At 42.2% G+C, this 14,334-nt stretch overlaps 1 protein-coding gene across 1 annotated transcript in view; it reads left to right on the plus strand.

Moving 5' to 3' along the window:
- Window positions 1-2,756: 2,756 nt before the first annotated feature.
- Window positions 2,757-14,334, plus strand: part of CRY1 (cryptochrome circadian regulator 1) — a 69,711-nt gene continuing 58,133 nt past the window's right edge. The window contains exon 1 of the mRNA XM_045553024.1: window positions 2,757-3,805. Within this exon, the coding sequence (XP_045408980.1) occupies window positions 3,648-3,805 (158 nt within the window). The 5' untranslated portion in view covers window positions 2,757-3,647. The remainder of the gene's footprint in view (window positions 3,806-14,334) is intronic.

Below are 14,334 nucleotides of genomic sequence, written 5' to 3' on the forward strand. Positions count from 1 at the left end.
TGTTAACTATAGTTGCCCTATTGCACTATTGAACACCAGAACTTTTTCCTTCCATTTAACAGTATTACCCATTTGCCAACACCTCTTCATTACCCCATCCCACCACCCTTATCAATCTCTAGTAGCCACCATTCTATTCACTACCTCCATGAGATCAATTTTTTTTAGGTCCCATATATGAGTGTGAAAATGCAATATTTGTCTTTCTCTGCCTGGTTTATTTCACTTAAAATAATGTCCTCCAGATCCATCCATGTTTCTGCAAGTGACAAAATTTCCTTCTTTTTCATGGCTAAAGAATATTCCATTGTGTACATATACCACATTTTTTTATCCATTCGTCCCTTGATAAACACTTAAGCTGATTCCACATTTTAGCCATTGTGAATAATGTTGCAATAAACACAGAAATGCAAATATCTTCTGGTTACATTTTATGTCTTTGCCTCACCCAAGCGAGGTTTAGAGGCATGCCCTTTCCCTCTACAATGCTCACCATGTCTGTGACCATTAGTTGTGAGTTTACCCACCCCAACCCGCTAATCCCTGGAGAATATTACTACCGTGTGAGCACCATAGTGTTGGTTAGTTAGTACCAATTTGACGGCAAGTACATGTGGAGGCTATTCCTCCGATCTTGTGATACCTCACTGCAGACAATGGGCTCAAGCTCAATCCAGGAAAATATAAGAGGTGCTAGATCACTGTCGTTTCTTATAATTGAGTAATATTCCATTGTATACATATACCAAATTTTAGTAATCCACTCATGAATTGATGGGCACTTGGGTTGTTTCCACATCCTTGCAATAGTGAATTGTGCTGCCATAAACATTCAGGTGCAGATGTCTTTATTAGAGAATGTCTTTTGCTCTCTTGGGTAGATGCCTAATAGTGCTATTGCTGGATCGAACGGTATTTCTATTTTTAGCTCTTTGAGGTATCTTCAGATTCTTTTCCACAGAGGTTGCACCAATTTGCAGTCCCACCAGCAGTGTAAGAGTGTTCCCATCTCTCCACATCCTCACCAGCATTTGTTGTTTTGGAATTTTTTGATAAAGGCCAGTCTCACTGGGGTTAGGTGATATCTCATTGTGGTTTTGATTTGCACTTCTCTAATGATTAGAGATGTTGAGCATTTTTTTATATGTTTGCTGGCCATTATTCTGTCTTGTTTTGAAAATTTTCTGTTCATTTCCTTTGCACATTTATTGATGGGGTTGTTTGATTTTTTTCTCATTCAACAAACATTTGAATGCATGTCAGGCTCTGCTCTGGGTGTTGATGATGCAAAAAGTGAACTGAGGCCAAGCGCAGTGGCTCACACCTGTAATCTTAGCACTTTGGGAGGCCAATGTGGGAGGATCATTTGAGGCCAGGAGTTTGAGACTAGCCTGAGTGCGAGTGAGAGCCCATCTCTACAAAAAGTACACAAATTAGCCAGGTGTGATGATGCATGTCTGTTGTCCCAGCTACTCAGGAGACTGTGGCAGAAGGGTCGCTGGAGCCCAAGAGTTTGAGGTTGTAGTGAGCTATGATGAGATCACTGTACTCTAGCCCAGGAGAGAGAGCAAGATCCTGTCTGACAAACAAAACAAAACAAAACCAAAACCAACCAAACAAACAAATCAAACAACAACAAAAAAACGCAGTGAACTGAACAGAGACCCTGTCCTTGAGAAGTTCACGCTTTGAAGGGAATCAGAGACACATTGTTACAATAATAAGTACTATTTATTGAGCAGGTATTGCTAGGTATTGTAATAGAAACCTTTAATGTTCACAATAATGTGATAAGTGATGTATCAGAGACATCCTTAGAGAGTTTAGGGAGGTCCTAAATCTGCCCTAGGGGTCAGGAATATTTTCACAAATTGGATATCATTTCATCTGAGTCAAAGGGGTGTGTGGAAATATACTAGGTAGCTCAATGGTGGTTGTAGTGAGTAGCGGATTTCAAGGAAGAGGATTTTATGGAGGAAAAAATACCACATACAAAGGTTAAGAGACAAATTGTAAATCCCACAAAGGCTGGGGTTTTTGTCTATTTTATTAAGTATCTCTTGTATCTCCAATGCTTTTACCAGTACCCGGTTCATTCAATAATTAACCTGAGTGAATATAAGGGCATCATATGTCTACGGCATAGCATCGCCTGCAGTTCATTATTGCCGGAAAGGTAGACAAAGGCTCAATCACGAAGAGACCGGTAAACCACCCTAAATGTAAGCGATTAGGGCTGATACGTCGATGATATAACCATAGTATTAAGAAATTCCAGAAGTGTAGGAAAGCCTGGTACCTGTCCTGCCAGTTACTACACTTCCTCAGAGCATGTACAAGGATGTGGCACCGAAGGGCCAGCAGAATGGTAAGGGCGCCCGCTCCCCGCACTCCAAAGTAGGGTTCTCTGGCCAAAGCCCTTTTGAAGCACATGGTTTGAGCTTTAAATTTAAGTGGAGCCTCTTCCATCCCTTCCCCCCACCAATTCCCCGCCCAGCTCCAATGCTGACTCTGGAAGGACACCGGACAGCTTGCAGGCCTTCCCCAAATCCCATAGGAGGAATCCCGGAGCGCGCTCCCACCCGCAGCACCGCTCTCTTTCCCTCGGGAACGCGAGAGCGCACGCGCACCTTCTCGAGCAGAGCGCGCGCCCGCGAGCTCCCCGCATCCCCGTGCTCATCCGGGTCTCAGCGAGCCTCAGCCAATGGTGGCTACTCGTGGCTCCCGGGGGCGGAGCTAAGCCTTCCCTCACAAGGGGCCTGGGATCACCGCGGGCGTCTCCAGGGGACCGCGACCAGTCGGCAGAGGAAAGAGGCAGAGGCAGGAAGCCCACCGTTTAGGCGGGGAGCGACAGTTCTGGGATCCAGTGGCTACCGCTCCTCCAGAAGCGATTGAAGCGCGAGCAGATTGCCCAGTTCGAGCCAGTGTAGTAAACACACTTCAGAAACGTGAGGTGCCGGTGGTCACGTGGGGCGCGCATCCTCCAGTGAGGAGCCGGGGGCGGGGCCGAGGCCGCTGACGCGGCGGCGGCGGCGGCGGCGGAGTCACCCGGGCAGCTTCGGGACCGGTCACCGGCCGCCAAGCGTCCAGCGGCCTCGACCACCGCCTTCCTCTTCCCTCCTCGGTCGTCTCTCCCTGGCCGAGAGACAGCGTCGTCGACAGGGACTGAATCCTGTCTGTTCCTCTCAGTGACTCACCTCCGGCGGGCCGTTTTGTCCTCAGGGGCCGCCTCGGTGGGGCGAGGTTTCCGTGACGAACCTCCTGGGGCTGTGGTGCCCGCTCGGGCCGTCGTGGCGGCTCAAGCGCCTGGAACTTGCTCGCGCTCCGGAGGCCCGAGGCCCTCCAAGTTATGCGTCGTCTGCAGGCGGTTGCGGCGGGCGCCGGCTCCTAAAGGGCGTCACACCCGGACTCCGCCGACTGGGCAACCTCCATTCATCTTCCAACTGCGCCTCCAGCGCCCCCGCCTTCTCCGGTCCCCTCCTTGGATTCATTTTTTCCTGTCCCCCGTCTGCCGCCCTTTCCTCTCTCCTTGGGTGAGGCGATTCTCCTGGAAACGAAGGCATCGGTTATGAGCCAGACCCTCCTTCCTTGAATTTCTCGGTGGAGGAAGTCGGGCTGACCCGCCGCCCGCCGCGCCCCTCGGCATGGGGGTGAACGCCGTCCACTGGTTCCGAAAGGGGCTCCGACTCCACGACAACCCCGCCCTGAAGGAGTGCATTCAGGGCGCCGACACCATCCGCTGCGTCTACATCCTTGACCCCTGGTTTGCCGGCTCCTCCAATGTGGGCATCAACAGGTGGCGGTGAGTTAAAAGCCCGTGGGGAATTGATTTTGGTGTTTAATGAATCAGGTGTTAATGAATTATATTCGATCAGCCAAATCTGAGAATTTAGACCTCACACTGCGTTGCTTATACAGTTTAAGAACTGCAGGTGCTTTGAGTATTACGTAGACTTGACTTAGTAGTTCTCTGGCCAGAGAGTGCTCATTACCTGGAACACATTGGCCTTTATCGGTGAGTTGCGTGTCTCTTTGCAATAATGGGAACTCTTCCCTTGAATTTATGGAGAATTCTTGGTGGTGGAGTTAAAGAGACACCCTCTCAGTCCTTAGTGTCCTGTGGATTGGTTCCCTTGGTCTCTTTGTGGCATTCGAAAAATTGTGATCTTTAATGTTTACGTTTGTGTGTGTCTAGGTAGCTCATAGTATGAAGGAAAATCATTCATTCAGAACATTTGGCTCCAAATCCAGTTTTCTTCCACCTTGAGGTTACTGTAGGAAAAGCAAGGGAAACAGCATTATCTGGTTTCTCTTTGCTCAGTTAGTTCTTCCTCTCAGCTCCTCCTTGTGGTTGGTTAGACAAAGCACAGTTTTTCTTTCTAGGCAAAATATAATCCTTCTAGGGATCAGAACGCTGGAAGAAATCTTAGAAACACTTTGTGATCATTTCCTGAAATACCAGGCTAGATGATTGTTAGGCTCCCCTGGTGGAAATAAAAGCACTAGCTCAGCAGGTAGATTGTTAATCACTTACTATGTGCCAGGCACTGATTTAGATGCCAGGGCTATACAGCAGTGAATGAAAGACAAAAAGTCTTGTCCTATTCAAGCAGAAACTATAATATGTAGTACTTTACGTGGTGATAAGTGCTGTGGAGAAAAATAGAGAAAAGGGATAAGGATTACAAGGGTAGGGAGGGGGCAGTTGAGCATACTTGAGGGGATGGGATGCAGATATCTAGTGGAAGAGCATTCCCGGCAAAGGGAACAAGAGTATGGGAAGAGGCCCTGGGTAGAAATGTGCTTGACCTTTGGGAGGAACAGCAGAGGAAGCCCATATGACTGGAGCAGAATAAGTGAGGAAAAAGTAGCAGATGATGAGGTCAGAGTTGTCATAGAGCCAGACTGAATGGTGCTTTATAAGCAATTATCAAGGTTTGGGCTTTTACTCAGATTCAAGTGGGAATAATTGAAGGATTTTGAGCAGAGAAGTGACGTAATCTGATGTAAGTTTGAAAAAAAATTTTCTGGTTGTGATTCTGAGAACAAACTGAATTGGGGAGTGGAAGTGAACAAGAAGCAGGAAGACCAGTTAAGAGGCTATTGATTCATCCAGGTGAGAGATGATAATGGTGGAAGTGAAGAGTAGTCATATGCTGGTTGTATTCTAACGGCAGAATACATAGTATCTATTGGCAGATTGTATATGTGGTGTGAGAGAAAGAAAAGGAGTTAGCAATGATTTTAAAATTTTTGGCTTGAGGAACTATAAGATGGAACTGCACTTTGGTAAGGAAATGAAGTCAATTGGAGAAGCCATTGGGAGAGTGATTGGGGTTCTCTTTTGTTTGAGGTATTTTTTTTTTTTTTTTACATATTCAAGTGGAGATAGCCAATATGCAGTTGGATACATCTGGAGCTCAGGACAGACATCCAGGCAGGAAGTATAAATTGGAGAGTTACTAGTTTATAGATAATACATAAAGCCGTTGATTGATCCATCCATTTATTGAACAAATATTTGTCAAGCACCTACTAATGCCAGGCACTGCTTTAGGTGTGGGGGACTCAACATAAACAAAATAGCCCCAAATCCCCACCCTGTTGAAGCTACATTCTAGTGAAGCCATGAGACCATTAAGAAAATGAGGGCCGGGCGCGGTGGTTCACGCCTATAATCCTAGCACTCTGGGAGGCCGAGGTGGGTGGATCGCTCGAGGTCAGGAGTTCGAGACCAGCCTGAGCAAGAGGAGACCCCCGTCTCTACTAAAAATAGAAAGAAATTATCTGGCCAACTAAAAATATATATATATAGAAAAAAAAGGGTTAGCTGGGCATGGTGGTGCATGCCTGTAGTCCCAGCTACCCAGGAGGCTGAGACAGTAGGATCGCTTAAGCCCAGGAGTTTGAGGTTGCTGTGAGCTGGGCTGATGCCATGGCACTTACTCTAGCCTGGGCAACACAGCGAGACTCTGTCTCAAAAAAAAAAAAAAAGAAAGAAAGAAAGAAAATGAGTGTAGACAGAAAAGAGAGGCAGTCCAAGGACTGAGCCTTCATTATTTTTAATGTTTAGAAACTGTGGAGCTGTGGAAGAACCAGCATAGGAGGCTGTGAAGGAGCTGCTAGTAAAGTAAGAAGAAAACCCAGAAAAGTATGTCTTAGAAGTTAAGTAAAGAAAGTATTGCAAGGAGGAAAGGGTGCTTTACCTATGCTAAATGCTGCTGATAGGTCAAGTAAGATGAGAACTCGAAAATTGGATTTGCCAATTTGAGGTCATCTGTAATCTTGCCTAGAGTGGTTTCAGTAGTGTAAGAGGCAAAATTTTTTTGAAATCACTAAAGCAAAACTCAGTATTAAATTCAGTGCTTTTTGTGTAGCATAGCTCAGTTACTGTTTGTTGTATGAAGTGGTATCATGGAGTCAGTAATTTTATATTTAAACAGCTTTGTTAATCTCCTTATTGACCATACGATAATGCCCAAATTTCTTAGCCTGGCTTTCAAGATCTACCTTTTGGCCTATGTATCTCCTCTCTTACTGTTTACAATATGTGCCATTAACTCTGGGGGGTGGGGAGGGTGAACCAACCTAGTTTTTCTTAGAAGAAGCTATCTTGTATTTCTTTCAATCAATGTTTTTTAGACTTTTGGACTTAACAGAAAAGCAAAATTAAAAAAATTATTTTACCTAATAAGTATATTAATAAAACTACCTTTTGATATTGCCATCATTTCATGTAAAAAGGATTTTTTCTTTTGAGACAAGGTCTTGCTGTGTTACGTAGGCTGGAGTTCAGCAACATATGCATAGCTACTGCAGCCTTGAACTCCTCAGCTCAAGCAATCCTCCTGCCTCAGCCTCCCAAGTAGCTGGGATTACAGGTGCTATCCACTGTGCCTGGCTAATTTTTACAAATTTTTGTTGATATAGGGTCTCACTATGTTGCACAGGCTAGTCTTGAACTCCTGGCCTTAAGTGATCCTCTTGCCTTGACCTCCCAAAATGCTGGGATTGCAGGTGTGAGCCACCACACCTGGCCAGAAAAGGATGTTTTAACATTAAAAAAAAAAAATTTGGAGGACATTATTTCAGAATAAAGTGCTTTTTGTTAGATAAATTTAGCTTTATGAAAATTCACATTTCTTATAAAAATTATACTACATAAAAGTTTATACATCAATGTTCATAGAAGCATTATTCATAATAGTAAGTGGAAACAACTCAAATGTCCATCAACTGATGAATGGATAAACAAAATGTGGTCCATATAATGGAATATTATGGCTATAAAAAGGAATGAAATACTGATATATGCTATGACATGTATGAATGAACCTTGAAAACATGCTAAGTGAAAGAAGCCAGTTACAAAATTCCGTGTGTTATGTAATTCTATTTATATGAAATGTCCTCAGCAGGCAAATATATAGAGACAGAATGTAGTTTAGTGGCTGCTTAGGGCTGGGGAATCTGGGGGACTTGGGAGGTGATAGCTAAGGGGCAAAGGGTTTCTTTTTGAGGTGATGAAAATGTTCTAGAAGGTGATGGTTGCACAACTCTGTGAATATATTAAAACCCATTTAATTGTATACTGTGTGTCCTCACATGGTGAAAGGGGCAAATAAGCTCTCCCAGGCCTCTTATAGTCCCATTCATGGGAGGGGGAGCCCTCATAACCTAATCACCTCCTTTTGCACCACCTCTTTTTTCTTAATTATTTTATTATTATTATTTTTATAAAAACTAAACCTGGAAGGCCCTACCTCTTAATACTATCACACTGGGGTTTAGATTTTAACAAATGAACTTGGGGGTGGGGGACACAAACATTCAGATCATAGCAGGTATAGTCTTTGTATAATCATTTCTCCTCAATATAGCAGGTAGTACCTTCTTGAAGAGAAGTTACCATTTCATTAAATCAGAATTTTATTTTGCATCCCTATCCATGAGAGACACTATTCTTGGTGCTAGGGATACAATAGTGAATAAAACAGAAAAAGTCCCTGCCCTGTGGAGCTTCCATTCTGATGGGGGAAACCGACAATAAAACAAATACAGTAAGTCAGGTGGTAAATGCCATGGGGAGAAAAAAAGCAGACTGTGAGAACAGAGCCTAAAGGAAATGAGGAAACAAGCTATACAGATATCTGGAGAAAGAGCCCATTTTGCATTCTCCACAGCATAGTTTATTATACATAGTAGGCATTTGATAAATTTTGTTTTTAATTTTCCTTATAAGGCTAGGGTTTAGGAATGGGGCAGCTACTTTATTTAACTTATATGTTAATGTATATCCTAAACTTATAATTTAGAAAAAAATTTCAGTAAATAGTTACTTTTAGTGTTTCGGCTTCAACATGTTCATTACATAGTTGAAGCTATCACATAATTTTCAGTTACCAAATCTATAAATATGCCTGTGTCCTTATTCATTCTTCGTTTGGTGTATTATTTCAGTGGAAGAGATACTACTGCCTCTACTCAAAACCAATTCCTTTGTCCGTGTTCCACGTCAAAGACTGTTCATTTTTGATTATTTCTTCTCACCTTTTCTTTTACTTCATCCCCCTTTTTTTAGATTGTTTCCAATCAAAATTTAACATGCTTAAGATAAAGCTCTGTAAAACAAACAAAACCCACAAAAAAGGAACAAAACTTGACTATCCCTATGTTGCTTTCCTGCAGCTTTGTATCTCAGTTCCTTTGTAGCCAAAGTTCTTGAACAAGATGTCTGATAACTGGATGACTTCATTTCCTTATCTTCTACTCAACCTTGAACCCACTCCACACTAAGTAGTCTCCAGTTCCACCCCCACCCAATCCTCCAAAACTGTTTTTATCCAAAGGATACTTTTAATCTTTTCATTCCCTCCCTCTTCTGCAATGTTTGTCACATTTGACCACACCTCCTTCTTCTTCCCTTGGCTTTAGTTCTGCTGTCCACAACCCCCAGGCCGCAGGCCAGCAGACAGTACCAGTCTGTGGTCTGTTAGGAACCAGGTTGGCACAGGAGGAGGTGAGCAGCGAGCCAGTGAAGGTTCATCTGTATTTACAGCCGCTCCTCATCGCTCGCATCACTGCATAAGCTCCACCTCTTGTCAGATTAGCCGTGACTAGATTTTCATAGAAGCTTGAACCCTGCTGTAAACTGTGCATGTGAGGGATCTAGGTTGCAGGCTCCTTATGACAATCTAATGCCTGATGGTTTGAGGTGGAGCTGAGGCAGTGATGCTAGTACTGGGGAGTGGCTACACATACAGATTATCATTAGCAGAGAGGTTTGACTGCACAATAAATGTAAGGTGCTTAAATCACCCCGAAACCACCCCCAACTCCCCACCCCCTGTGGAAAAATTGTCTTCCATGAAACTGGTACCTGGTGCCAAAAAGGTTGGGGACTGCTGCTTTAGTTAGAGGACCTCTTATGTTTGTTTTTCTGTCAGAGCTATTAGTGTTCTTCCTTGGCTTCTCTTTTCCTGTTTAACCTATAAATGCCCCTTTGGTCTGTGATCTCCATCCTCTTTTCATTTGATATATTCTTAGGCAATCTCATCTCTTCTCATAAAGTTAGTTACCATGTATGTGACCAGAATTCTCAAATCGCTATCTTTAGACCAGATCTCTCTCCTGATCCTTAGATGTGTGTGCGTATATGTGTGTGTATCCTGTATATCCATTTGCCCGCTTGAATGTATTACCTTAGGCTCAACTTGTTCAAAACATCTTCTCCCTTCTATTGCTCAAAAACAACCAAAAAAACCCCAAATTGACTTTTCCTGTGTTTCCTGTCTTCATAAATGATACTACCATTTACCCAGTTGCTCAATTTACAGATTAGATTGTTAATTATATATTCATGTATTCCACAAATATTTGAGTCCTTACTGTGTGTCAGTCACTTGCTCATTTCTGCGGGTAAAATGATAGTCAACAGATAATTTATCTGTTCTCAAGGAGCTTACAGTACAGAGGGGGATTTATTTAGAAATAAAAGAATTACAGAAATACATTCTCTCTCCATTGCCTTTTTAGCCCATATTACCATCATTGTCCTTCTCTACTTCATTCTCTACACAGCAACCAGAGTGATCTTTTAAAATTGCAAATCTGATGTCATTTAAAATCAGTTAGTGCCATTTCTTTACCCTTAGGTTAAAGTAGAAAAAGCCATACCATGGTTTAAAATCCTTGTGTAGTCTGGCCTTCTGCTGCTTTTCCCAGTTTTGGGTGATAGTTTCACAGAGGCATTTGAGCTGAGGCTTGAAATAGAAGGTGGATTTTAATAAGCAAAGAATGGAGGGAAGGGGATTCCAAACAAAGGGAAGAAAATTCCAGACTGGAGGAAAATAAGGAAAGACACAGTATTCTGATACTGGTGAGGAATCTGATGTAGCTGAATCATATGGTGCATGAAAAGATAGGAGGTGTTTAGTACTTTTTTGGTTGCTAGTTGGTTGCTTGAATCAAACAGGCTTAATCAAAAAGAGAGATTAGTAGATGTAAGTGAACAATCCAAGGAGACTGGCCTCAGACATGTGTTGATGGTAGGTCTCTGAAAATGTCACTAGGATCTAATTTCTCTTTGCCTCTCTGAGCTTCACTTATTCTGCCTTAGTTTCTCAGACAGGCTGTCCTCTGGTGGTAAAATATAGCAGTTACAGCAGTAAAAAGCATAGGCATCTGCCCCAAAAGTCACAGCAAAAGTCTTATGGCACTTCTGTGTCTCTGTTGGGGCCAATTTCAGAACCAATCATTATGAGCTTCTGATTGTCTTAGGTAGACTTGTGTGCCTCACTGGTGGAATCAGCTTAACTGGAGGATACCCACATGCCTATTACATAAGAACTCAGATCAGAAAGTGGGTACAGTTCAGAAAAGCTTGACCCCTGTTTGGGGAAATACAACTTTGGCAGCTGAGTGAATAAATAGAAGACAGAGACAAGATACCAATTCGAAGGCTTTATCAATAGTTCTGGTGAAAGGTAATATGGGCTTGAACTAGGAAAAAGGCTATAAGGAATGGGAAGATGCAAGAAAAAGGTTGTAGAGATACAGTGGATAGCTTAGGACCTAGGTGACTGCCTAGAAAAGACATTTTCATATAGGAGTAGAGTAAGGGAGAAAAGAGAATGTAAGATCCTCATACTTTGTTCTTCTGTGACAATTAGACATTAACTAAGTTAGGGAACAGGAATAGACCATATTTAGATGAGGAAAGAGTGAGTTCAGTTTAAATCATTGATAAATTTGAAGTACTGGTAAGATATCAACATGGGAAATGGAGAAGATAGAAATTTAAGTCTGGGATTATAGATACTGGAGCTGTGCGTGTGGGAATAATTCCTGTATAAATAATGAATGAAGCATGAGTGGATAACATTGGATAGAATAAGGCCTGATCAAAACCTTGGTGAATGCTGTAAGATGAATAGGAACTGGTGAAGGAGACAGAGGGGAATCAATCAGAGAGGTAGAAGAGGAGCCCAGGAGAGTGCTGTATCATGGAAACTGAATGTAGCAAGAATTTTTTTGCATTGTTCTAGTCAGATTAGGATGAGTTTTGACAGTTACGTAGGAAAAACTGTCAAAGACTTGAAAGTGGGCAAAGGAAAAAATTACTGCATGTCTGGAAGCTAGATTTTGTCTAGAGGACCCTCCAGGAATGATACGATTCTGAATATGCATCTTTGTCTTTGATTGACAAGGGTGTTTTACAACTTGATAAAAAGGGATAGAAGTTAAATTGTAGAAAACTGATAGCAGTACAAATGTTTCCTGACCATACCAGTCGATGCAAGTTTTGTGTGGTACAAGTGAATTTTGTACAGTGGAGAATATTAAATCAGATTCTCATTTGAACCAGTTTCTTTTTATTGTTTTGTTTTTAAGCATAAAACAAAGTTTATTGAGGAAGGACAGGATAGGTTCACAGAGCAAGAGCAAGATAAATTCACCATAGATGATGAACAGATCCCTCTGTCATAACAAGAGGGCCTGAACCAGTTTTAAGATCTTATTTATTTCTTCATTAGTTAGTGAATTAAATAAAATCTTTGCCACATATTCATTTCAAATTTGTATGAGTCATAATTTTACCATTTTGAAAATTAACTGTTACAAAGGCTTTGGTGTACTTTGAGAGAGCACTTCAATGTAGTTGTAAGGTTAGAAATCAGATTGTATAGAAATTTACCAAAAGTGTGTGTGGAGGTTGAGGGGAAAGAGTGGGAGAGATGATTAAAGATTGGAATATGAGGGAGGGATTTTATGGGATAGGTGAGAAATGAGCTAGAGGCATAGGTTCTGGACAGGCTGAGGAAAAGTGAATTTTGGTCAGGTCACCAGACTTACAGTCAAAACTGAGCATAGAAGATTCACGGGATGATAAATAGAAAACAAAATATATAGGTAAGGTAAGGCTTGAATGTGGAGTTCTTTGAATGACAGACTGAAGTGAGTTTAGAACATCTGCCTATACAAAGATCTAGGTTCTTTTTCTTTCTTTTTTTTTTTTTTTTTTGAGACAGAGTCTCACTTTGTTGCCTGGCCTCTAGAGTGAGTGCCGTGGTGTCAGCCTAGCACACAGCAACCTCAAACTCCTGGGCTTAAGCTATCCTACTGCCTCAGCCTCCCGAGTAGCTGGGACTACAGGCATGCGCCACCACACCTGGCTAATTTTTTCTATATATATTTTTAGTTCTCCAGATAATTTTTATTTCTATTTTTAGTAGAGACGGGGTCTTGCTCAGGCTGGTCTCTAACTCCTGACCTTAAGCGATCCACCCTCCTCGGCCTCCCAGAGGGCTAGGATTACAAGCATGAGCCACCGCGCCCAGCCAAGACCTAGGTTCTAATCCCTGCTTTCCTATTAAGTAACAGTGGGACTGACCTTGGATAAGTCATTCTTTCTTTTCTTTTTTTTTTTTTATTTCAGCTTATCATCATGGGGGATACAAAAGTTCAGGCCACATACACTGCCCATGTCCCGCCCATCCCCCCGAGTCAGAACTTCAAGCGTGTCCATTCCCCAGATAGTGCGCATTGCACTCATCATGTAGTTATGCCCCCATCCCCTCCCCCCCATTCTTTCTTCATTTATTCATTCAGGAAACATTCAGTAATAGCGTATTATCTGCCAGGTACACTGTGCAAGGAATTGGGGCTACAAAGATGAAGGTCATGGTTCTTGCCCATAAGGAAACTTTCACACCACTAAAGGATGAATAATTAAAATATAGAATGTTAAAAAGAAATTCTGTAGAAATATGCAAAGACAATTGTGAGAACACAAAGGAGAGACAACATTAGGGGCATAGAGAAAGGGGTAAAGGTTGTAGATGTGTGCTGGAGAGGTGTGCGTGTGTGTATGTGCACGTGTGCACACTCGTGTGCAAGTGTGTTGGGGAGCACGGAGTGTGAGATACTAGTTTGAGAGAGGAGGCGTTCCAGAAAGTTCTACAATGCTTCTTGATGAAGGATATTCATGAGTTGGTGTCCTCATATGAAAAGGGAGGTACTAAAAAAACCCTCTCTTATCTGATACCATTGGGACCTACAGTTATTTGAAAAAGGCTATCAAAAAACAGCACATACAAAAATGTGCATTAATTTGATAGTTTTTGATGTAGAGCTTAATTCCACTTCTCGGTTCTTCTCACTTCTTTATCCACATTTATTCACTGTGTAATCTCATTTAGTTCCATTTGAATATCTGATGATTTCCTAGTGTGCATTTCCTGCACTGACCTCTATCTTGAATTCCAGATCAGCATATCCAGTATTTTTATTTGGATTCCAAATAAGCATGTTAAGCTTGATTTTGTCCTTATCTCCCGAACCTCTCATGATTTCTCTGTATCACAGTAAATGGCAACATTCATCTGGTTGTTCTGCAAAAACCTAGGGGCCACCCTTTCTTCATTTCTTTTGATCTCCATACCCCATATCTAGTCCTTCAGCAATTCTTATAGCTTATCCTTTGAATTAAATCTCATATCAATTCAAATATCACCCTTTCACTGCTACCATACTGTCCAAGCTACCAGCATTTCTTGCATGACTACTGTAATAACCTTCTAAGTTCTCTACTTCCATTTTTGTGCCTGCTTTCTCTGTCTGTTCCATGTGGAAGGCAGAGTAATATTTTAAAAACCATAATCAGATCAGGTCATTCTCACGCTCAGAATCCTTCAGTGGCTTTCAGGGCCTTTACATTTTCTTCATCTTCTGGAACATTATTTCCTCAGACCTTATTATGACTCATTCCTTCAGTGCTTCTTCCTCAGAGAGGCCTTTTCTGACCATCCTATGTAAAATAATTACTCCTAT

This window comes from Lemur catta, chromosome 6, assembly GCF_020740605.2.
Source record: "Lemur catta isolate mLemCat1 chromosome 6, mLemCat1.pri, whole genome shotgun sequence".
In the NCBI taxonomy this organism is placed as follows: Eukaryota; Metazoa; Chordata; class Mammalia; order Primates; family Lemuridae; genus Lemur; species Lemur catta.